Genomic DNA, 26,165 nt, shown 5'->3' with positions numbered 1-26,165 from the left:
TACCCTTTTATTTGACCAAAAGCTATATGTACCCAGAAAATACAGTATTGCTTTTAAAATGCTTTCCCCATTGGTTTTTTTTTTTTTCCCCTCCCCTTAAGGATCTTAAAGTTTCTAACCTGAGACTATTACATTTATGACTTTCTCAAAGCCGTTTTTCTTCTTCTGATGAATTAGGTCCAGGCTACGGGATCAGCCAATCAAGTCGACTGTCATCTTCTGTCAGTGCCATGCGAGTCCTGAACACAGGTTCTGATGTGGAGGAGGCAGTAGCAGATGCCTTGGTACTCTCTTTGTTTCCTTATCTTTATAGATATTCCAATTATGAAACTTAACATATGAGTAAGCCAGTCCACCAGAGTCGGGTGGGAGGTAGAAAATTCTTGTGGATTGAATCTAGAAAGATCAATGTGGGCAGTGTCAAAAGCTGTAATTCTTGATCTTTATTAATTGGTCAGAAATTTAACTGATGCCCAATAGTAACTGATGGGATATCAAAAGTATAAATATTGATACCTAATCTGGTGATGTATTTTATGTACTATATAGTATAGTGAGAGTCAGGGTAGATAGATTAGCATATAAATATATGCACTATAAGCATACAGTTTCAAGGCTAGCTTAACCTTGAGTATTTAGGGATTGTTTTAGTTTGGAGTAGGATTTGTTTAGTCTTTTACTTATTTGTACTTCAGAGCCGAAAGAAAATACAACTTCAAGACATAGTATAATTAAGATACTTTCCTGGCTCTTAATGCCTGACACATTTAACAGTAAGCTTTAAAAACGTAATCCAGAGATCCATGAAACTTTTTCAGATGAGTACAGTACATATATCACTGCTGTTACTCTCATATACAATTATGAAGGAGGTGTCATTTGAAATAATGAATGTAATGGGCGTTTTGTCAGTTTCCCAAGTCAATTCAGTGTACTTCCTCTTTAAAATTATATTAATCTTTTGTTCAAGAAGCATTTTCTCAGTTTCTTACCGAGAGCTTATAAAGGTCTCATCTTTGCTTTGAAATAAAATAAATAATAAATAAACATTGTGCCTTTTAAAACTATGGTTCAATCTTGCCCTGGCTGGTATGGCTCAGTAGATTGAGTGCCGGCCTACAAAAGGAAAGGTCACTGGTTCAATTCCCAGTCAGGTCACATGCCTGGGTTGCAGTCCAGGTCCCCAGCTGGGAGCGCGTGAGAGACAACCACACATTGATGTTTCTCCCTCCCTTTCTCTCTCTCAAAGTAAATAAATAAAATCTTAAAAACAAAACAAAACAAAACTATGGCTCAGTCTTAACCAGTATAATATAGTATTGCCACAAAAATTTGAAAAGTTTAAAAAATTATTCATTGGTCTAACTAAGAGAACATATTTAATGATATATGTAATTCTGCTCTGACGGTCTTCATTTTCCTTTTACCTCAGCCATTTAATTATTTTTTAATAAATTAATATAAGTAGGAACTTTGTTCTCTTGGGCATGGAATATATCATGCCATGTTCTGATGATTCTAAAGCAGATGTTTTAAATTAACTATTTCTCATGAGGGTAGTTTTCAGTTCTTTTTTTCTGTTTACATTTTAAACAGATGATTTACCAGTTAAATTCTGCTTACATAAATTTTATTAATTGAATGGAGTATTCTTTAAATCTTATAATACCCAGATGTTGAGATGTTGTGTTTGAATTACATGGGGAATACTTAACTACCAGGGCTAAAAGCCGAATCCCAATAAATTGATTCTGTCTACTTCCATTATTTGCATAGCATAGGTATTCCAGTTTTAACTATCAATTTTTAGGAAAAAACTTTCCAAAACTAATTTGGACCTTCAGAAAAGTCATAGAAATAAAGTTAACTTTGTAAACAATAAAAGGTTCCAAATAGGAATTGGGAAAACTGTATAAGGGAATATTTTTGTAGCTCAGATACATTTCTTAGGACTAAAGGATATCGACAAGATTAAAGATACAGCCTGCTAGTAAGCTGTTTTTATGCATCTGTATATTAAAAATCTTAATGTTTCTGATTACGGGCATTGTTTATGCCTACTTCGTTGTGCTGTTTAGCAAAATGTTCTTCATTATTTTCAATTTTTCTCTTTAAAAATTCACTGCTCTCAGCTCTTAGGAGACATACGGACTAAGGTATAGACTTTGCTATTTTCTGAAATCTTATAATACCATAACTGCTTTTCTTTGCTTTATTAGTTCAGCCGATGATAGTCTTCAATAAAAACTTCAAGTGGAAATAATAAAGTCCTTAGACATACATCCTGTGTTTTTAATACATATAATTATTAAGCTGAGTACTTCATACAATGAGATGATGTCATTTACACTGATGTCTTTAACAAACTACCCCGGAGCCTGACACAGAAAATGTCATGTTACTAATGTCATGTTATTAAGTTAGCATCTAAATCAGTATGAGACATTTAATGTGGGAAATGTCATTATACAACTATTCAAATTTTGTTCAAATTATATTTCCTTTAGATTTTAGAATTTGGAGAATTTATAGCCACCTAGAACCTTTTAAAATTATTGAGCTTAACCTGTTTTATAGGAATGTCTTCACCTCTCACCAGCCTATATTCCAGTATTAGATTACATAAAGATTTGTTTTTAATTCTCCCAAGAAAATTTCAAATAAGCTAGTTACGCTCTCTCATCTCACTTTTAATATGCCAGGTATAATTACAAATTACATATATTAAATAATGAACTTCAGATGTAAAGAAATCAAAGCAATCTAAATATGCTTTCTCAAATTTATTCAAATAGATGGTGTAGTCCCATCGGGAAAAACTTGGAGGATCCTCAAGAAGCTTTCCTCCTAAAAATAATAGTACACAAAACAGGTTCTCGTCATTTTTTTGCATTTTACTTCTCTAGGAGATATGCGGTTTGAGCATAAAGGAAGGAGGGGCAAGAGAAGTGGTAGTGGAGGTAAAGCACTATAGAGGAAAAAGAATGTAGGTAGGAAAAATAGCACAGTACGTAAAGGAAAACGTGAGGTTTTCCTTCATCCATTGTCCATTTTCTGTTCTATTCTCATCCGTTAAAAGTAATATTTTTCTTTTACTAACTCAGAATTCCAGTACAGTTTCTGCTCATTGGTAATCTGGCAGTTGTTCTTGGATTTCCATAAAAAGGAGAAAGAAAAGAAAAAACCTGTATATATATTTTTAACACTCCCCACTTTCATATCTGAACTTCCATACAGTCTTATTCTGTTTCTGCCACTTCCCATAGTTAAAGAATATTTCATCCTCTTCTACTAATGTCTAAAATATGTTTTTTGAAGAAAAACTAAAATTGACATTTTATTATTACAATGATTAGCAGCATGCTTTGCACTGATTCTAAAACAAAAACCAGTCCTTTTGTGTCGGTGGAAATTGTGAAATGACAGTATTATTTTAGCTACTGCTAATGAGAGTCTTTATGTACATAACAGAAAAAACCTGCCCGAAGAAGATATGAATCATATGGAATGCACTCAGATGATGACGCAAACAGCGATGCATCCAGTGCTTGTTCAGAGCGCTCCTATAGTTCTCGAAATGGCAGCATTCCTACATATATGAGGCAGACCGAAGATGTGGCAGAAGTCCTCAACAGGTGTGCTAGTTCCAACTGGTCAGAAAGGAAAGAAGGCCTTCTGGGTCTGCAGAACTTATTAAAAAATCAGAGAACGCTGAGGTGAGTTGTGTTCCCTTAAAATAATTGTCCTGTTTAGCGCTTTTTGACTTGACTTTGTCTCTATAACACTTTAGAGATACTGGCATAGGAACAGAGACGTCCTGAATTTAGAAGGTGGCATCAATATTTTCCCATTCTTCAGTTGTTTCAGACCATCTGTACTATTACTAACAGTGCTTCAAATTCACTAGCTCTATTTAAAGAAACCTTTTAAAAGGCAACTTTTTATTCACAAATAGATGTTAAATGAAAAGTGCTACTAATTTTAAAAATTAAATAAGATGCACTTAATATTAAAGCTGACTGGTTTATTAAAATTTATTCCTGATAAGGTTTTCAGTGAGAGGAAAGAATATTTATGCTCACTTGAAGATGAAGGTATATTCTTAGTGTTCATGTAATATGTGAATCCTAGAGTAATATGAAAAGAAATTGGAATGAATTTCTCTATAGAGAGAAGTTTATATGGGTTTTTAGCTAGTGTTTTTAGGTTTGTTTAGTTTCTTTTCCTAATAGCTTTTGCTTGCTTTCCCTCCCTAGATTCTTTGTTTTTTATCTGTGTAATGTTTTAAACTTCTATATTCTACCCTTTTAAGAACCTAGTTTCAGATAAATCATAAATTTGAGTGTGGTGGAAAGTAAAGCTTTATATCCTGACTTGATACCTAAAATCAGGGTTTGACTTACTAGCTGTGTATTTATTTTAGAAAATGTTAGCACTATTTAATTAAAAATAAAAGTTTATGTGCTACCTAATAGATTTTAATGTCTGCATATCACATCATCAGTCACAGCAATAAATCTTCATAATATTGTCCCCAGTTATATCAAGATTAGGTTAATATTAGGTTCAGTATATTATTTGAAATGGCAAGGAGAAGTAGGCATAGTTTAGAAACATTTCAGCACTCAGGTGACAAAATTTAAGAAAACATGTTGGCATTTGAAAGGATACGATTCATGTGCTTGGAATGACATTTGTACCGTTTCCCTGTAATGCTACATTAATGAAATACAATTCTGTTTCTTTCCTTACTACTTTCAATCTTTAAAATAGTGTGTATTGCAACAGAATTATTGTTGTATTTGATAAATTTGTACTTAGCACTAACTAGTAAATCCCATAAACTTCTTGATTTTGAGGGCTTATTTTTTAAGAAGCCCAATTATATGTAAGGTTACTTTTAAGTGACTTCTTCCTACAGGTAGATATTAATGAGCCACTTTATTATTTTGACAGTCGAGTTGAACTGAAAAGATTATGTGAAATTTTTACGAGAATGTTTGCTGATCCTCATGGCAAGGTAAGCTTTAATATTTAATATTATTTACTCTTGTAGGTGTCATTTGTATATTGCCCCCAAAAAGAAATGAAATAGCAAAAAAACTGTAAGCCATTTTTGTTTTATTATTGCCCTATAAAAGTAATAATCTTTTCAAACATAATTGAATTTAAATGTTTTATATCACACCTAATTTAGAATTTACTATCTGGTAATCATTTAAGCTTCTTGGAAGGGTGATTGAGTATAAACTGAAGGATATAGTAATAAGCAGGACTCTTCTATAATTCGTCAGGGTGAGTGTATGTATTTGTATTATTAAAAACTTGTTACTATTTTTAAAGGAGATAATTGGGGTAAGTTTGTACCTCTTTATTCAATTTTCTTCAGTGATTATTACAACATTAATGTAAATGTATACTATCTTAATAGATCAATTTTATAGAAGAGAATTTTATTAAATACACAAAAGCACAAAATATGGCTTTAACCATAGTTTGGTACTAATATGAAACATTTTGTATATTGAAGTAGTCCATAAAAATTTCAGAACATTGTTCACTCTTAACTGTTGATTAAAGTATATTTGAATACTTATGCATAATCTGCATGTGTATTGTGGAATTTTGGTTTACTTTGATGGATAGTACTGTTGTAAAATGTGTTCATTTATTTTGTTTTTAGCAATGTATTTGATAATGGTGAAACTTTATTATGTATCTTTCTTTAGGACAGACACCCGGGAGAATTTCTAACCTAAGTGAGAGGGTGATGTGGAAGGGAAATTATAAGAAAAATATTAATGAATTTCACTTTACCAGCTTTCTTTTATTGTCTTCACTTTTTATTATTGTTGCACATATTTTCTCATTATTTTCTGTTTTTGATATTTTCATTACTTACACTAGTTTAAAAATATTATAATCCCACTTTATAGATAGTCTAAAATCCAGCTAAAGTTTATAAATTCCTGTACTCTAAAACAGTAATTTTTAAAGAATATCCTCTATCAGAAGGTATATTTATTTTATCCAAGAGTATAAAAATCCTATTAAAGACAAAGATTAAAATACAGATTGGTAAGCACTTTGTTTACTAAAACTTAAAAATGTATAACTTTCAAACTGAACATGTAGGTAGGTCTACTATTTTATACAGACATTGCTACCACTGATTACAACTGTAGGACTTGCTTTAATGCAAAAATTTCTATTAATTCTGAACAAATTAACTGTTGATATACTTCGTTGGCGATACAAGGGACTTGTAGGGACTTCTTTTATTAAATGATACTTTAATTAATAATCTATACAACTTTAAAATAAAGTTTTAAAACATCTTCAATAATTTATTCCTATTGGAAGGTAGAAGACTGAAGCCAGTTTATTTCTTAAAGTCATAACTTTTGATTTTTTTGTTAAGACAAGAATGCAGTTAAGTTGGTTGCTAGAAGTTACATAGTAATAAAGAGAAACACTTTTTTAAAGGGTCTCTTGGAAATCAAATAGGAAAGCCGAGTTTGACGCTGGTAAAGGACTGAACTGAGCACAAATGTGTGGCCTCCCTTAGTAGAAACAGCTACAACCCTCCCAAGAACTGTCAGGAAGGTGACTTTAGTTTTTCCTTGTAAAATTTTAGAATAGTTCCTAGTGACCCATCTGGTTTTGATTGCTTGATTCGAAAAAAATTTTTTTTTCAGTGAAGACAAATGTAATAGGAATATTTTTGTTTAACTTGCTTTGGCTTTTGTTTGGTAATTGACCATCAGAGCTTATGTTAATAATTATTAATAATAAACAGGATATATCACCATATCCTGAGTTTAAAATGTCAGGATGTGATCTGAGTTTTTGAATTATATCCTATTATTAAAATAGCAGTTATTTCCCCATTCCCCTTTTAAAATGTTACTTTATAAAGTACCAACACTTGCATCTTCAGTATCAAGTAACTGTTTTTGAAACTTTCTTTTCTTTTAAGTAACAGCTTGGTTCATTATCAAAGGTCTCTGTAGAGGGCCTGATAGTAACTGAGGCTTTATAGGCCAGAATGACTTTTGTCACAGGGGCTCAACTCTGCCATTAGAGCGTGGAGGCATCCACAGACGATGTGTGAACAAGTGCCTGTGGCTAGCTCGCCATAAAACTTTATTTATGAACATTGAAATTTAAATTCTCATATAATTTTCACATACTACTAAATAGCTTTTTGATTTAAAAAAAAAAAATTAAAATGTAAAACCATTCTTAGCTTGCAGACCATGGATTGCTGGCGCCCATTCTATAGCAACTCTTGGTTCCTGACACTAAAATAGAAACATATGGTTAAGACCCTCAACTAGAGGAGCTCATGCTACTGGTTGAAGGTTAAGACTATTGAAGGAAAATAGTGTACTCTGTTCCCCCGCTGGGTGAAACCATTCCTGTGCATTCCTGTATTATTCCGGCCGTTCTCCATTTCAGATCTGTGACTTTTGTCTAAGTGCTCAGCGCTGCCTGGTAATTCTCTTCCTCTGACCTTTCTCTTCTGTCCTCTGTGGAGACTGTGTCAAATAGTCTGTCCTCAAAACTCCAGCCCTACTCATGCCCCAAGTATATGTCCTGGCCTCTTAGCTTACCAAGAAAATAGAGGCCGTCAAGCAGAAACTTCATTTCCTGCCTCCAAACCAGCCAACTCAACCACACATAAACCCGTTCTCCCTAAATTTTCTCCTGTCGAAATGGAAGGAGGGCTTACCTTGAAGTTGTTAGTAGGCTACATCAGTGTATATCCAGTTTCTTGCTAATACGGTCTCATGGGTTTGATCAGGAATTTCTCATCAATTTCAACTTTGTTATGAGTTCATTCAGTGAGCCTTTCTGTCGTGTTAAGGAATGTGCGGTAGGAGAGGAGGAAGAAGTCTGTTTTCTGTTGTGTCTGATTTGGTCTCTTTCACACCATTTCTTTTGCTCTTATTTTCAGACAGTTACCTCTCTGCTTGTTTTACTGTTGTTCGCGTTGCTTAGGCGCTCTCCTTTCACTTAATACCGTCTCTGAAAAATAAACAGCCCACCTCACCCTAAGACTCTCAAATATGTCCTTAAAAACCTTATTTTCCTCTTGCACTTCAGTCACATGACATCTACAACTTCAAAACTACTCTTTCTTATGCATTGCTTTATTTCATTAGATGAAACCACCATCTCGTCATTGCTTAAGTGACAAATTTGAGCATCATTCTAGAAACTTCACTCAATCTTAATCATTCAGCATTTTAAATATCTCTCCATTCTTACTGAAAATTCAGTGCACAACCGTCTTTTGCCTATTGTACCTCCTTTCCATCTCCTATCCCTAAATTCTCCATACTACATTTAAAAAATAATAATTTATTGTTTTTTAGAGAGAGAGGCAGGGAGAGAGAGATAGATATTGGCTTGTTCCATTTATTTATGCCTTTATTGGTTGATTCTTGTATGTGCCCTGACCGGGAATAGAACCCACAATTGTGGCATATTGGAACAGTGCTCTAACCAACTGAACTACCTGGTCAAGGCTCCACACTGTATTCTTTAGCAATCTTTCTAAAAGGTAAATCTTTTCTACAAGCTGACAGTACTTCAGTGACTACTCACTCACTCAAGACAATGTTCAAACAAAACCTGTCATTTTGGCTTGTTATTGCCTCTTCCTTCTCAGCCCAGCCTGAACTATGTTCATTTCCACAAATGTGCCATACACTTTTCCCTGTAGCCTTAAAATATGCCATCAGGGAAACTTCGCTTTCTTTTTCAAGCCTGCGTTAGTTCTTTACTCTGAATTGGAAGTACTTCTCTGAAAGTTCACAGGACAGAAACAATCTGAAGCCTTGTCCCCATGAGCTTGGTTGGGTGGATTTTCCCATGTTCTAGGTTGAAGTCAGCATATCAGTTTCCATGTTAACAGCTCTTGGATAATAGCCAGCTTCCATGATAACTGAAAGTTGTCCTCCCCAACATGACTGAGACCACCTGCTGTCCCCAGCAGGAGGATACTAGAGAATCAGGTTATGAATATCCATGAAAGCTCCATCTTCCTTCATCCATTCATCACCTTCTCCAGTCCCCAGAATGTTTCCTTCATCTATATTAGGGTAAGGATGTGAGGCCAGCTAAAGTACCAGGTGATCTCCAGTATACAGTCCAGACATCTCAGAAAGGAAGGATTAGAAAAGAGCTCTTTCTGAATACAGTTGACTGGATTTCTTTCCTGGTACAGGAGTAATGTGTTTGTAAATATAGCTGAGAAGCTGAAATTATTTGATGTCTATAACTTGATGAATAAACTTTTTTGTTTTTTTTTTTACTTCAGATACCAGTATTGGGAGTAAGGGGTCCAACCACAGTATATGTATTATAGTAATTTAGACCATAAAGCTGCAAATGTGTAATTTAAAGCCCCTTAATAATTTTGTAAGAGAAGCAGTACAAAACAATGATAATAAGTATGGATAGCAGAGCTAGATTGCTTGGGTTCAAATTTGACCTCCAACACTTATTAGCAGTGTGTGCCCTGGCTTCTTAACCTGTAAAGTAGTTAATAGGAATTCCCACCTCATAAGATTGTGATGATGATTAATGAATTAACATATATCAAGTCTTTCAAACACACCAAGCACTATATAAGTTTTTTAAAACTAAATAAGTTTGAAAAATTAAGGAATTCAGGGATGGTTTTTGTTTTTTTAGATTTTAATTATTTATTTTTAGAGAGAGGGCAAGGGAGGGAGAAAAAGAGGGAGGGAAATATTGATGTGCAAGAGATATATCAATTGGTTGCCTCTCACAGGCCCCCAGCTGGGGACCTGGCCCAGAACCCAGGCCTGTGCCCTGACTGGGAATCGAACTGGTGCCGTTCAGTTTGCAGGCCGGCAGTCAGTCAGCTGAGCCGCGCCAGCCAAGGCACAGGGATGATATTTATTTTGACTGTTCTAGACCCATTTTTACCCTCAAGTGTAAGGAGTGTCATGCCGAAAGCTATCCTGTGTTATAGCATTTGACTCTGAAGGAATTAGTTGAAAAGAGCCACCTTCATGAGGAATGTGCTTTGAACTGGCGTTTTATGTTCTCTGTAATCCTTTCTACCTTTGAAGCCATACTCTTGAGCCTTGAACAGCGAGGGTAAGAATTTAGTCTACTACTACTAGAATGGGACACAGTTGAGTGCCCTACAAGGTCACATCCGGCTTCCTGGAGAGTGTTCTAGGCATCTGAGCTGCTTACAATCCTAAGATGAGGAGACCATGACACACATCTGATCTGGGGAAAAGTAAAACTTCTGTACAAACACTTAATTTTTACCTCCCAACAATAGTAATTGTTTCAAGCCTTCACGGAAATAATTTGTAAATCTGTTGCTTCTGAGAAGGAAAAAATAAAAATTCTAGATACCATACTTTGGAAGCAAATGTTGACACTGTCCAGAAATGGGGGCAGGTGTCTTTCAGTCTTAGATTCTTTCCAAAAACTGAGCCTCCAGGATGTAGGGGCCTAGAAAAAAAGGTGTTTTTTTTTAATATCGTTGGTAAGGAGGTGACACAGAGAGATGCAGGAAAATCATATGCTCTTTTCCCATACTATTCATTTAACTCTTGTTTTAAAAACTATTTTGAGTTTATCATAAAACTGAAAAGCATTTGTCACTTTTATTTTCTAAGTGTTTTCTTCCATATAGGAACTTTGCATTGATGGCAACTAATTTGTGTGTTTTTCTTTTTTTTCTTTTTTTCTTTTTGCATGCTGTCCCCTGTGTTGGAACTCTCAATAGAGAGTAAGTTGGTTCAATATTTGTTGGAAACCTAACTTTACTGCATGACTGTGCAATTAACCCTTTTTCTCTATTTTCTCTCCCGAAGAGTTCATGCAGTGTTGGACCCTTTGCACTCCACGAAACGCTATTTGCAGTTATGCAAACTGTCATTCTGTTTGGAGATGTGCTTTTTAATCTACTAATTAATCTAATTTGATTATGTTCTTCTGTTCTGTATTTGATGACTGGCACACCTAAGATCTGAGCAAGGTTAAAAAAAAAAAACACTGCCTCAATTGTAATAGCTCAAATATTATAACTCTTTTGCAATAAATTACAGTTGTGAGATATGTGGGAACATAAATTGATTCCATTGAAGTTTGAGTCCATTGAATTATTAAAAACATAATTCCCAAGTTTTACAATTATTTTTTAAAATTTAGTTCCAGCCTCGCCATATGTACTTTCTAATATTCTGTTAATGTCATTCTTTAAAAGCAAACAGAGCAGTTTACAGAACAGTGATTTTCAACATTTTCTTCAGAATTTTATCTGTAGTAAAATTAGCGTATTCACTTTTCATTTTCTCCTTTAATCATAAGGGAATAAGAGAATACCAGTATCTTACAGTGAACTCTTTGTGGTAGGGCAATCAACTAAGAAATATTATGTGAAATTCCCAGTATGTATTTTAGATAGATACATGTAGGCAGCTATATTATCATTTAGTAAGTACCACTGATAAAAGTATTTTGAAAAATAATAATACAGTTCTATATGTAGAATACTATAAAAGCATAGTTTCATTTTTATTTAACTATGCTCACATTATATCCAATCAAAAGAAATTTCTACTTAGGAGACTCAAAGAAGTCTTCTTGAAGGAAATAGCAATTCAGAGTTTGACAGGAACCTCAACTTTGGATACATTAGCATGAGAAGAAAGAGCCTGTTGGGAATGACTAGCATAAGTCCAGAGAAGTGGGAGATTCAGAAAGTTGATAGGAAAATAAAAGAAGTTAAATTTGGCTGGGATAAAGGGAGTCTTACATATCTTCCTTTGCTTTGGGGAAAAAGGGTTGGATACCACTTAATTATAGGTTAAGTTTCACTTAAGAGAAATTCTTACTCTTTAAGAAACTTTTTCTACATATTCATTGAACAACTTTATATTCGGTTCTCAAACTCTAATAACTTTGAACTTGGTTCTGATATGTGATACCAGACTGTATAAAAATACAGTCTTTATTCTCAAATGTTAAATGTTCCAGTTGGGAAGATATTTAAATATAGAAAAAGTTAAATAGCACCATAAAGCTAGTCCCACCACAAGTTTCAATTAGGGAGGATCAGTGACAATTATCCAAGAAGCTTCCAGGCTGGGACATAAGTGGTGGTAGCAAGTCACATACGTGTGTAAACAGAGTGAGTGGAAAGTATGGAAGGACATCAGGAATGTGTGATATATGTTCAGGGACAAAGAGTTTATGTCGCCACATCGTCTAAGATCAGTTTGGAGAGTCAGAAACTTCTCTAAGCATTTGAGACATTATTCTAGACACAGTGAAGGGACATTAAAGGATTTTGTTTATATCAGAAGAATAATATTACCATTTGATGTGAGAAAGAAACATGAGTTGGCCAGCTGCCCATTTTGTAAATCAAGTTATATTGGAGCGCAGTTACAGTCATTGTTTGCATACTGTGGCTGTGCTCCAACAGCAGAGTTAAATAGTTGTGACAGATACCACCTCATGGACCGCAAAGCTTAGAATATGTGCTGTCCAGCCTGTTATAGAAGTGCTCTTCTCACCCCTGGTATACAGGAAATAGGAAAACTAAAGTCAGGTTACGACAGAAATCCAGACTCGAGGTCAGAAAGGCTGGTGCCTGTGATGATGGTGTGATCAGCAGAGAGAGGGCTAGCTCTTCTAGGGGTTGTGGGACCTAGTAGACTAGGTCAGAGAGGCGCTTTCAAGAAGGTCACATTTCCTATGAAAAGAGAATTGGCGTGAAGACAGGCTCTTAAATCACCCCACATTTAGGATGCAAAAGAAAAACGAGTGGTAACAAGAATGGAAGAAAAGAGGGAAATAATAAAGTCAAGCAGTGTCAAGCTACAGAATGGCCAAGCATACTAAGTGAATGAAAAGCTGTTATATCTCACAATTAGATCATCCATGGGGAGCAGTAGGGTGGAAACTGAAAAGGAAATTCTTAAGATGATGTCTTCTGCATCTGTAAGGAAAGGATTTAGGTTGAGAATAAAAATATAGTAGACGAGACCGTACTTTAGAGAGCAAGAGTACAGAACAGAAAAATTACTCTTGAAAGGAAATGGCTCTTTTTTTGGTGAAATAGTTATTGGAAGTATAGCTATAAACAAAATCAAAGTAGGACAAAAGCCATTGGAGAATTTTATGTTGAATAGCAGAGAAGTAGAGAAGCTAACTTTTCCAGCAATAGAGTAGAAGGAACGCAACTGAAAACCAGCTGTGGAAACCTTGGGCAAGTCACTTTTCTGGTTCTGTTTCCTAAGAACGAGATAAAATGGGAGAGTCAACGTGGGCATTCTGTTGTGAATGGTTTTCAGAATGGATTTTGGTGTAGTGAAAGCTTAAACTTGGAATCTTCAAGAAAATAGGTGAGAGTTAGAGTGGTGGGCTGGTAAACCAGGTTTGGGAGAAAGGCAGGAAGCCCTGATTTATAGTGTTTGCTATAATTTCAGAAGGGTAAATACTCCCACAATGGCTTATTCCAAGCCACCAACCAGCTCACAAAATTTCTGAGTATTTAACAGTCAGCTTTCTAGGTAGGTGCTGATTCCAGCACATGTGGCTGACTAGATTTGCTAGGTACCAGTAAAAGTGAGTACTAGATTGAATTCATGCATTTGTCATAGAGTCTGTCTAGTGAAGTTCAACACTATTCTGGGCCGAGTTGAGGGCCAAAGACAGTTTCAGTGAAGCAGCTGGCCCAGTTTTGAATGTAATAGAACCCAGGTTCTTTGGCCATTGTTGTGAGGGTGGGACAGAAGTTAATGACTGTGCGTCATGAATAAGAACAGTGTTGAAGTCAATGCTGCCTAGGGATCAGAGTACTAGAAGTTGAAAGTAGTGGTGGCTTCTGCTTTTACAAATACAGAGCATCTTCAGCAAATAATGAAAGTGTATTTTTCTAATTCATACTCAAATGTTAAAGCTTAGTTATGATTCTGATAGAAAAAAACCTTCATTTCTATCATGAGAAAAATGGGAATTCATATGTAATTGTATAAAGGAAATTCAAGAAATAAAATATGTACTGTGAACAAAACTTTTAATTTTCAAGTTAAAGTAGTTACTTTCAGATTAACTTTTTTAAACCATAGTTTTTATAACTCTGTTGTGATTATAAATTGTCTCAATACAACATGCCTAACATTGTCTTAAGAGTCTTTTCCTGTTTACCTAGAAACAAATTTTTCAGTATGCTGTGGAATTTGTTGTAGAGATATAATACACATTAAGTAAGCTACTTTTCATAAGTATTTTAATGACCTTCATCACTTATGAATATTAGCATTCCTTCCTTAAAATGTTTTTTATCTTACAAAAATTTTTAAATTAGTAGATTAATATTGGAACCAAGTATAAAATTCATCAATAGAAATGGAGACTAATAGCATGCCATCTAGGACATTTTAGAAAACATTAAAATTTAGATGTAAATTTGTATTCTAAATTTATTTTAGTTTACTTACAGTTATAGTTATCCCAAATCATTTAAAATTACTTTTGGGGCAGTTTTAGTAAGTAATATATCTTACAACAAAAAAATATGTGACAACTGACATTTTGAAAAAATCTAAGGAGCCTCTCTTTAGCCCATTATGTCAGGATGATCTTATACTCTAAGGTAGCTGTCAGCAAAGTCATCTTCTGATTAACTCACTGACACTCTTCCGCAGAGCTGAGGACCAGATGAAATGGATTTCAGTTTAACCGGTTTAAGCTGTAGGTGTGCCAGTCATTGTGGCCAAAGTTTCTTTACCAAGTGATGCTGCATGGAATAGCTAATTGTCGAACTTCAGAAGAAGTTGGATAACATTTCAAATGTACTCTTGTATCACAGAGTCCAATGAAAAGCAAGAGAGATTGTTTTTCTGCTTGGCTGCCAATTGCTGTGCCTCTGATTCCTATATTCCTCTCTACTTCAGTTTGAATTGATCATAAAGGTGAATATTTCCTCCTTTTTCTCCCCTCTCCCCTGTTTATTAACTGTAGGTGTTCAGCATGTTTTTGGAGACTTTAGTGGACTTCATACAAGTCCACAAAGATGACCTTCAAGATTGGTTGTTTGTACTGCTGACACAGCTACTAAAAAAAATGGGTGCTGATTTGCTTGGGTCTGTTCAGGCGAAAGTTCAGAAAGCTCTTGATGTTACAAGGTAATTTTCTTATATATTTCAAGTTTAGCTGATAATAATCAGGAATATGTAGTTTCTGTGTTAGAAGTTCAGGTATCTGAGTCTTTTCAAACCATTTGGATTGCATAGGCTCCATTTAAAAATTGTTAGTGATGCCCATTCACATGGTATGTTTCATGCAACACTGGTCCTTAGATCCAACACTGCTTTCTTCTATAAAAGTTTCATTAACATTTGTTGATTAATTTAAGGTGGCATTTTTATCATAAGATGTATCTGCTAAGTAGAGTTAAAGATTTTATTCAATTTAATGTAAAAATAAAATATTTTCAGAGCTTAAAAAGAATGTTTTATTATGCATTAAAATATTCAGAATCTTTTTAAGGAAAATTTTGACCCTGACTGGTGTGGTTCAGTGGGTCACGCATTGTCCTGCAAAATGAAAAGTCACCAGTTTGATTCCCAGTCAGGGCACATGCCTGGATTGCGGGCCAGGTCCCTGGTTGGGAGCACATTGATGATTCTCTCCCTCTCCTCCATCCCTTTCCCTCTCTCTAAAAAAATTAAATAACTAAAGTCTTTTTAAAAGATTTTGAACCAATGATACATTTTTACTTTCTACACCAGAAAGTAAAAATGAAGTGACTTGTTTCAAATATCCTGTCTATGAAGTTGAAGTGAATCTAGAATTTAGATTTTAGGTGTGGGGAAACATCTCTGATAATGTTGAACTTTTTCTGAATATGATTTTAAAGAGAGAAGAAGGCAGGGGTTTGGGGGTGAGAGAAGCATTGATTGGTTGCCATTAGTACATGCCCCAACCTGAACTCAAACCTGCAACATAGGTATGTGCCCTGATGGGGAATTGAACCCGCAGCCTTTTGGTGTACGGGATGACACTCCAACCAACTGAGCCACCCAGCCAGGTCCAGAATAGTTGTTTGATTAAATCCATAGTTGAGGCAAAATAGACCATTATTTACTATAGTGTTGCTTTTTAACCCTTACAGGATATAAATTCAAATGTTCAGATTTTTCTGGGAATAACTTTTACTGTGTATTGTATCACATAGTCTGTACCACATACAGATACTTACTACTTCATGTATGCTTTTGAATGACATTATGTTTTGGTATTAAGCATAATTTTCTATTAAGTTTGTTAAATGCCTATTTGCTGTTAATTTTTATCTTATTTTGCTTTTTTTCCCTTATTTTAGAGAATCTTTTCCAAATGATCTTCAGTTTAATATTCTAATGAGATTTACAGTTGATCAGACTCAAACACCAAGTTTGAAGGTAAAAATTTGAAGTCTTTTGAAGACATTTTAAGGAACTGAAATGTTTTTATTAATAAAGTTATGTTAATTTGTGTATTTGTGTCACATGAGAAGCTGTTCAATCAGTGGATTTTGTTTTTATAAACTTTCAGACAGTCAAGCCAGCACTTCGGGACCAGCTTCACTCTTTTTGGAGCTCCAAGGTTTTTTTGTTTTTGTTTTAATCTGCATTATTTCTTTTCTTAACTCTCTTTACAAATTCTGCAGTGTTTCAGATAATGTTTGTATGCATCTGCGTTCAACTACTAACCTTTGTAAGCCTTGTCAGCATGCACATCATTTAATTTCAAATGTTATTCAAATGCAAGGCTCTTCTTTGAAGAAGCTTCCTGGGGGTACACATTTAGAAGGCAACACAAGTATGGCCGTCTAACCCTAAGCTGGTAATGCAACCTCGCTCTATGAAGTCTTTATCTAATTTTATGTTTGTGATTTCCCAATACTTTTTTTTTAATGTAGATTCTGAATAGGTATTTTGGGTGAAATGTGTTTTACCTGTATTTACTTTAGTAAACAAAAAATTTAAGTTTAATCTCAGTGCTATTCTCCTTAACTGAACTAGTAACTGTTTTTTCTTTTTTCAATGTGACATTTCTGATGTGTGCATAAAATTTAGAATCAGGATTAACTTTCTCAATTGTTATTAGCACACATTTTCCAACTAATTTATGTGAAAACTAGGTGGATTCCAATTTGTTATAAAAGTAATTACTAAATTTAAATTTAAAATAATTTACTATAAATGAAGAACTCCTGAAGTTTTTACTAAAAATGTTTCTTAGTGAGTATTATTAAATGATATTAAAGTCAGGGAAATAACAAGCATATGTACATGTACAATCCTTATATTTTTCTGCTCTGATCTGCACGAAATATATTTCCACAAGCATTGCTGCCCAGGGCTGATTTTTGTTTAAATTTCTGAGTATGATTTTGCCTTTAAATCACAATTATGTTTCTTACCAGGGTTGACTTACACTCAACATAATGTTATTTCCTCAGAGCTGCTTTGTGAGGGGGATTCCATCTGTTTTAATTTTGAAACGTGACCTGCAGAAGAGAATAATTTACTTGATACTGTTGATAAATATTTTTAGAACTCATTCTTCTTTTTCCCTTTTTCTTAAAGGTTTTATTTACTTTTTAGAGCGCGGTGGAAGGGAGGGAGAAAGGGAGAGAAACACTGATTTGTGATCCCTTGCCTCTTGCACTCCCCAGCTGGGGATCTGGCCCGCAACCCAGGCGTGTGCCCTGACAGGGAAACTAACCTGCAGCCTTTCAATGCAGAGGCCAGCACTTAATCCACTGAGCCACACCAGCCAGGGCAGAACTCACTCTGTCCAAAGCATTGTGCTAGGCATTTTAAATTTATAATGGCATATAGAACTTTATAATGGTTTTATCATTATTATCTATAATAACTGATAAACTATAATAAGGATCATGATTTAGGTACTGGTTGTAGGTATTCAGGGTATTGAAAATGTATGTAGAAATGTTTCATGGGTCAGTGGAAATTCGAGATCTAAACTATTAGCTTAAGAAATAAGGGTGATAGATGAGTTAAAGGAGAGAATAAAGCTTCTAAGACCTGAAGAGAAAAACACAAAGGGAAGAGGGAAATAGGAAATGGACAACTTAAAATTAGCTTTCTTACTGGGAAACATACTGGAGACTGGAATCACAGACTGTATAGCTTTTTTATTATATATTTTCTATATACATACATGCAAAGCTGTGGAGGGATATCACTCTTCAGCTCTTAAATTGATGTTTTAGGAGAGCAAGTTATATTGGAGTCATCCATATCTTACGCCAGAAATGGAAGTAACCTTCAGATGGGTGACAAGGTTAATAATAAAAAACAACAGTTTATAGAAAAATACAGATAATGAACATGAGATCTGTAAAAAGAGTTTTGAAAAAAATGATGGATCTTTCAGATGAAATGCGGATATATGTACAAAATTTTTTATCTTTCACAGTGTGTCATGGTTAAGTATCAGAATGTAATAAGATAAGAATAAATGGTAATATAGAATGATTTTATTTGAGTAAATAAGACTTTAAAAAATAAATGTAATTTGTTGACCTGTTTTTCTGGGTTTCACAAACATGTTAATAGAATTATACACACCTTAGCAATTAGATTATTTTTTCTTCCCTTAAGAAGAATTCATGTTTGTCGCATTAAAATCATAGACTATGTATATAACCTTGTGAAATATCCTACTAAAATGTAAACTTTCTAATGATTATATGTGTACTGTGGTTATTTTGCCTATTTGGTATAGTAAACACCTATTTTGTGAAACCCTTTTAAAATTTTACATACCTCTATAAATTACCAAGGCACCTGCACTAATTGAATCTCATCTTGCAAATAAATTATTTAATAATGGTGGCAAATAGAACACAAATTGCATTGATGTTCATTTTTTAATTTACTGTAGCAGCTTTCAGTAATTACACACTGATAGGAGATGATATGGCTTGAAGAATGCCGATATTATGTGCTGCCATGATATAGTGGGACCTGCAGTCGCCCAATTACCTATGAGTCTTCTTTCCTCTCCATTATACATTTTACCCAGGATGGCTGATGGCTTAACTCCTGGTATTTTTCAGTCCATTTCACAAAGTTATAAATTACTTCTTAAAATTCATTCATAAGGAAATGATGAATGTAATTTGATCCCTTCTGTCTTTCTTGTTTGTTTTACTGGAAGCAGAAAAGGGAAAATACACAAGCATCAGAAACTTATTTTAACATTTTACTTCCTGTATATATTAGCTTGGTACTGTCCAGAGACCTTATTTGGATTGAGTGATAGAAATGACACATTAATATCAATATTAAAGGAAGAAAGAGCATAGAAAAAATGATTACCTTATTCTTTGGCAATATATTTTCAAAGTTACTGTCTTAATCATACATTTAAACCTTCTTTTTTTCTATAGCATTAATACAGTACCAAAGGTTCAATTCAGTGTATATAACTGATCACACTCACCCATTTGTGCTCCTTTTATTTTTATTGGTGCTTGAAGTAAAGAGCTTATCCTTTGCAAGTCATCCACGTTGTTCCTTAGGCATTTTGTCTTTGCTCAGACTGTGGAAGAGTGGTGGTTTGTTTATGGATTTTGTATTTATGCCTAATGCACATTTTAACATGATAGATACAATGCCTTGTGCAGCAACAGTTTTCTGGAAAAGCCAGTCTTTTAGGAATTGTTTTTCAGATCTTCAATAAAATTTTTCTTTAAATTTTAAAAACAAAAAAAACCTTCTTTTTCCTAACTCAGGAAATCAGCATTTAATATGTGTTTGGCATCTTCTGTGTCTGTGTGCACTATGCCAGGTGCCATTTCTAAAGTGGTAAAGTCTTAGAGAACCATTATTTAGAAATGTTTAAAGATGGACTTTAAAAATAGTGGTTTTGAACCTATTTTTCTTCCCCAAAATGGCTGAAAGAAGGGAGATAAGTTAACCATGGCTTTTTATACTGATAAACAAGGCTAACTCAGGAAGAAGTGTGCTGTGCCCCATCTCCTGCAGATTTTGAAGCCTGCACCCCACCGTGCAGCCACACATCAGGAACCTCTGGAAGAATAACAAGACCCTTTAAACCTACATATAATTCGTATACAAATAAGTGTTTTCTCTTCTCCAGTGGTGCTTGTGTAAGACTTTCTGTGGCAGTTCTTTTGGAAGGTAGTTCTAGCACTTAATGGACCTATTAAAGAACCTGATCTCATTGTGTGAGGTTTACTGTATATTTGACAAGAGCCCTATATTGCCCACCTTTTTTTCAAAATAATTTCCCCAAAAGCCCAATTGCACTCAGTTGATAAAGACTTGCTCTCAGGGAGTCTAGACAAGAGTCAGCTATAAGCTCTGAAGGCAGACTCAAGAGAGGTATATAATTTTGTCAAGAGAGTCTTCAGCAGTTGTTCAAACACAGGCAATGAAACATCCAGGACTTAAAAGTTCTGTGTGTGAAAAACAGAAATCCACGTTATCGTATACTTGTACCTCAGGTAGGTAGGCGGTTATTTAATTCATCATGGTTGTTGTTTTCCTTGTCAAAAAATAGTCATCTTGATTGTTTTTGAAGTGTTCTCAATGCATCTGGTCCTCTCTCATTGTGCTTACCTCTGCAGGTGAAGGTTGCTATCCTTAAATATATAGAAACTCTGGCCAAACAGATGGATCCAGGAGATTTTATAAATTCCAGTGAAACTCGCTTGGCAGTCTCTCGGGTTATCACTTGGACAACAGAACCCAAAAGTTCAGATGTTCGGAAGGTATGTTTTAGTATAAGGTTTAGAAAATAACTTAGAAAGGCAAGTCAGTCATTTTGGATTGCCAGTGAAGAAAGCTAACATTTTCAGGACATCACCAGTTAGCATTGATATGAAGACCTTTTTTAAAAAATCTTCTCTTTTAAGTTATTGTATCCACTTAATATGAGTATAATTGTCAAACTTAGGATAAGAAAATTATCTTTGCAATAATCCTCTCAACCTTCTGTATTATAACCATTCACAGTATTCCAAATCTTTCCCCTTGTGTTTACTTTTGCATTTCAAATAAGAGCTTACACTGTTCTTGACTTACTAATTTTAGGCATTGTCTATTGATCTGTTGATGAATTTAATCATTATGTATCTATCTATCTTGGTAAATTAGGACCTACCTTTCTCATATTATTCCCACATCTTTCCCATTGGTGTTGGTCACCAATGGAAAAGATTTACATTTTGACTTTGGAAGTATTCACTCCTGTACCATGTGAATAACTCCTTTCTAATGTTTTTAAAGTATTTGTCAGTATTTTCAACATCTCTGCCACATCATGCCTATGGCTAATATTTTCCATATGCTGAAAGATATAGATAATTAATTTTCTGGGAAGCTCCTTCTTAGACCCTCTGTTCTTTTCACCATATTCCTGAGACTTCTGTTTATCCCCAATCATTTATTTCTTACATCTTCTACCTAGTTCTGTTTACTTTCTCCCTTGATAAATCATTTCTTCAATAATTGCAGCAAAAGATCACATAGAATATGAATTTTGTGATCTTTATTTCTGATGATGAACATTTCACCCAACAATAGCAGAGAAAATATATTTTTCTCAAGCACATATGACATCCTCCAGGATAGGCCGTGTGCTAGGTCGTGGAGCCAATCTCAGTCGAATTTTTAAAAGATAAAAATAATACAAAGTATGTTCTTTGATCACAATGGAATGAAATTAGGAGTCAGTAAGAAAGAAATTTGGGGAACTTGCAAATATGTGGAAATTAACATACTCCTAAATCACCAGTGAGTCAAAGAAGAAATCAAAATGGAAATTAGAAAATACATTGAGGTGAATGAAAATGAAGATATGACATACCAAAACTTACGGGATTATGCCTGGAGGGAAATTTATAGCTGTTATTGCCCACAGTAAAAAAGAAGAAAGATCTCAGACCCGTAGCCTAACCTGCCACCTTTACGCCACTGGAAAAAGAAGCACAAACTAAACAAAGTAAGCAGAAAGGAAGACATAATCAAGATTAAAATAGAAGTAAATGAAATGGAGAATAGGAAAGAAATAGAGAAAAATCAGTGAAACCAAAAGTTGATTCTTGGAAAAGATCAACAAAACTGACAAACTTTTACTAGATTGACCGGGAAAAAAAGGGAAGGCTCAAATTACTATATTACAAATGAAAGAGGGAATATCACTACTAACCTTATAGAAATAAAAAAGATTATATAAGAATACTGTGCCAGTAAACTAGTTAACTTTGATGAAATGGACAATTTTCTAGAAAGATACAAACTACCAAAGCTGACTTAAGAAGAAACAGACGTGTGGACAGAACAGCTATATAGATTGACTTAGTGGGAAAAAAACTATCCACAAAGAGAAGCCCAGGTTTAGATGGCTTCACTTGTGAATTCTACCAACCATTATTACCAGTTCTTCACAAAACTCTTCCAAGAGAAGAAGAGAAAGAGGAAGGAAGAATTCCCAGCTCATTCTGTGAGGGCAGTTTAACTTTGATACCAAAACCAGACAGAGACACCACAAAAAAAGAAAAACTATAGATGATTCTCTTAGGAATATGGATGCTTTTGATCCTCAACAAAATACTGACAAAGTCCTACAACATATAAAAGGAAATTATACATCATGGCCAAGTGGGATTTATCTCAGGAGTGCAAGGTTGAATTAATAATCATAAATTTATTAATGCACCATATCAATAGTAAAAATACTAAAACCACATGATCATCTCAATAGAAACAGCTGGCAAAATTTAACATCCTTTCATGATTATAAAATTATATATGTCAAAGGAAGGGAACTTTCTGCAGTTGGGTGAAAAGCACCTACAAAATCCACAGCTAACATCATACCTAATGGTGAAAAACTGGAAGCTTTCTTCCTAAAATCAAGAACAAGGCAAGGATGTCTGCTCTTACCATTTCAGTTCAACATTGTACTGAAACTCTAGCTAGGTCAGTTTGGTGAAAAAAAAAGACGAAAAAGAAATAAAAGGTATCCAGATCAGAAAGAAAGAAACAAAATTATTTGTTTGCAAGTGGTATGATCTCATATATAGAAAATTCTAAGGAATCACTAATAAACTATCAGAGCTAATAACTTCAGCAAGGTTGCAAGATATAAAATCAATACAGAAAGAAAAAACTGTATTTCTAAACACCTGTACTGAACAGTCCAGGAATGAAATTAAGAATAATTCTATTTACAATAGGATCTAAAATATTTAAATACCTGAGAATAAATGTAACAAATGAAGAGCAAAATTTATAGTGGAAAATATGAAACAATTTTGAAAGAAAGAAAATTTAAATAAGTGGAAAAGCATCCCATGTTCATGAATCAGACTTAATTGGTAATACTCCCCAAAGTGATATACAGATTTAATGTAATCTACATTTCAGAATCCAAGATGGCTTTGTAGAAATTCATAAGATGGTTCCAAAATTTATGTAGGGTTGCCAAGGAGCCATAATAGCCAAAACAATCTTGAAAAAGAACAAAGTAGGGGGATTTTATACTTCCTGATTTCAAAACCTAGGACAAAGTAACAGTAATCAAGACAGTGTAGTACTGGGAGAGGAAAGATCAATGAGAATGGTCAGCGACTGCTTGAGCTTTCGTGTCACCACGGCCTGTGCGTGACAAACACATTCTTCAAGTGCAAAGAGATCCACCAGGTGTCATGGAGGCACCCCCGCTCCCGCCATTGGCACCAGCTTGACCTCGTCATCACCAGAAGAACGGATATTGGCAGCACCCTCCTCACCCGCAGCTACCACAGTGCAGACTGCGACACGGACCATGCCCTCGTCGTAAGCAAGGTGCGCATAGTGCCGAAGAGGTTGCACCACTCCAAGATGAAGGGTCGCCCACGCATCAACACCAGTTGTGCCAGCAACCCAGTTAAGACCCAGCAATTCATCAACAAGATGGAAGATGCACTCGGCGAGGGAGTGGCGGCAGATGACATTATCGAATCCAATTGACCACGTCTCCGCGACGCCATATACAACTCCGCCATTATTGCTTACGGGAAGAAAGAGCAGAAGAACGCTGACTGGTACGAGGCTCACTGGGAAGAAATGGAACCCGTGATCGAGGCTAAGAGGAAGGCCCTGCTGGCTTACAAGGTCACGCCCACTCCCAGTACACTTCAAGCTCTACGGGCTGCCAGGAACAAAGTCCAGAAGACCGCCCGCCACTGTGCCAACACCTATTGGCTAAACCTGTGCAGAAGCATTCAGGAAGCCGCCGATATAGGCAACGCACGAGGAATGTATGAGGGTATCAAGAAGGCAACAGGCCCAATCCCCTCCAAGATCACCCCCCTTAAGTCCAAGACAGGTGAGGTCATCACTGACCAGGAACAGCAAATGCGGCGGTGGACCGAGCACTACCTCGAGCTGTACGCAACGAAGAACACCGTAACAGACACTGCTCTTAACGCCATCCCAGACCTACCAGTCATGGAGGAGCTAGACACCCCACCTACTGCGGCAGAGCTCGGCAAAGCCATCGACCGCCTCGCTTGCGGGAAAGCACCAGGAAGCGACGGAATCCCTCCAGAAATCCTAAAGAGCGGGAAACCAGTCCTGCTACAGCCGCTCCACCATCTACTCTGTCTCTGCTGGAAGGAGGGTTACATCCCCCAGGATATGAGAGACGCCAACATTATCACCATGTACAAGAACAAAGGAGACCGCAGCGACTGCAACAACTACCGGGGCATCTCTCTCCTCAGCGTCGTCGGCAAAGTATTCGCCCGGGTCGCTCTTGCCCGCCTGCAGACCCTTGCCTCCCGCGTCTACCCAGAGTCCCAGTGTGGCTTCAGAGCTGGCCGATCAACAGTGGACATGATCTTCTCCCTACGCCAGCTGCAGGAGAAGTGTCACGAGCAGCATAAACCACTCTACCTCGCCTTTATTGACCTCACGAAGGCATTTGATCTGGTCAGTCGAAGCGGACTCTTCAGCTTGCTACGGAAGATTGGCTGTCCACCACATCTGCTTGCTGTGGTCATGTCCTTTCATGACAACATGCACAGCACGGTGTCCTACAACGGCGCAACCTCTGAGGCCTTCCCAGTCAGCAGCGGAGTAAAGCAGGGCTGCGTCCTCGCGCCTACGCTGTTCGGAATCTTCTTCTCCATGCTCCTCCAATACGCCTTTAAGGACTGCAGCGAGGGTGTCTTCATTCACACCAGATCCGATGGCAAGCTCTACAACCTGGCCCGTCTACGAGCCAAGACCAAAGTCAAAGAGGTGCTCATCCGTGAGATGCTCTTCGCCGACGATGCAGCTTTGACATCACACTCCGAAGAGGGACTCCAGCAGCTAGTCACTTGCCTTTCCCACGCATGCAAGGAGTTCGGACTAGCCATCAGCCTGACGAAGACGAACGTTATGGCTCAAGGCACGGGGACTCCCCCATGCATCACCATCGACGGATACACCCTGGAGGTTGTCAGCGACTTCACTTACCTCGGGTCCACCATCTCGAGCTCTCTGTCAGTCGACCTGGAGGTCAACCGGAGAATCGCCAGGGCAGCCACAGTTATGGCCAAACTGAACCGGCGAGCGTGGAGCAATTCCAGCCTCACTGAGAAAACCAGACTGCGCATCTACCAAGCCTGCGTACTCAGCACTCTCCTCTATGGCAGCGAGACGTGGACCACCTACGCAAGGCACGAAAGGAAACTCAACAGCTTCCACATGAGGTGCCTGCGACGCGTCCTGCATGTCGCCTGGCAGGATAAGGTCCCCAACACCGAGGTGCTGAAGCGAGCCAATATGAGCAGTTTGCATGCAGTTCTTAGCGAGAGACGCCTCAGGTGGCTCGGCCATGTCAAAAGAATGGATGCAGGCCGTATCCCCAAAGACCTCCTCTACGGCGAGCTAGCAGAAGGCAAGAGGATGACAGGGCGCCCAAAACTGCGGTTCAAAGACATCTGCAAAAAGGACATGACACAATGCTCCATCAATCTCAACACATGGGAAGTTCAAGCAGACGACCGCCTAGTCTGGAGGCTCGCGGTCAGGCAAGGTACGTCACGTGCAGAGGCTGCGCGCAACGAGGAGGCGGTCCAG

At 36.4% G+C, this 26,165-nt stretch overlaps 1 protein-coding gene across 30 annotated transcripts in view; it reads left to right on the top strand.

Moving 5' to 3' along the window:
- CLASP2 (cytoplasmic linker associated protein 2) overlaps nucleotides 1-26,165 on the top strand; it is a 150,145-nt gene that overhangs the window by 99,704 nt on the left and 24,276 nt on the right. For 18 of the 30 annotated variants that reach the window (XM_090284452.1, XM_090284457.1, XM_090284449.1 and 15 more), the window contains 6 exons: nucleotides 178-284; nucleotides 3,472-3,716; nucleotides 4,957-5,020; nucleotides 15,031-15,194; nucleotides 16,394-16,472; nucleotides 20,678-20,821. In XM_090284452.1, coding sequence (XP_090140578.1) covers nucleotides 178-284; nucleotides 3,472-3,716; nucleotides 4,957-5,020; nucleotides 15,031-15,194; nucleotides 16,394-16,472; nucleotides 20,678-20,821 — 803 coding nt within the window. Of the gene's footprint in view, nucleotides 1-177; nucleotides 285-2,132; nucleotides 2,157-3,471; nucleotides 3,717-4,956; nucleotides 5,021-15,030; nucleotides 15,195-16,393; nucleotides 16,473-16,605; nucleotides 16,657-20,677; nucleotides 20,822-26,165 lie in introns of all 30 variants that reach the window. The other 12 variants (XM_090284448.1, XM_090284447.1, XM_090284455.1 and 9 more) reach the window with 3 other exon arrangements.

The sequence above is a fragment of the Furipterus horrens genome, unplaced genomic scaffold (assembly GCF_987537825.1).
Source record: "Furipterus horrens unplaced genomic scaffold, mFurHor1.1.pri manual_scaffold_7, whole genome shotgun sequence".
In the NCBI taxonomy this organism is placed as follows: domain Eukaryota; kingdom Metazoa; phylum Chordata; class Mammalia; order Chiroptera; family Furipteridae; genus Furipterus; species Furipterus horrens.
The sequence above is the reverse complement of the archived record's forward strand: the minus strand, read 5'-3'. Positions and strand labels throughout refer to the sequence as shown.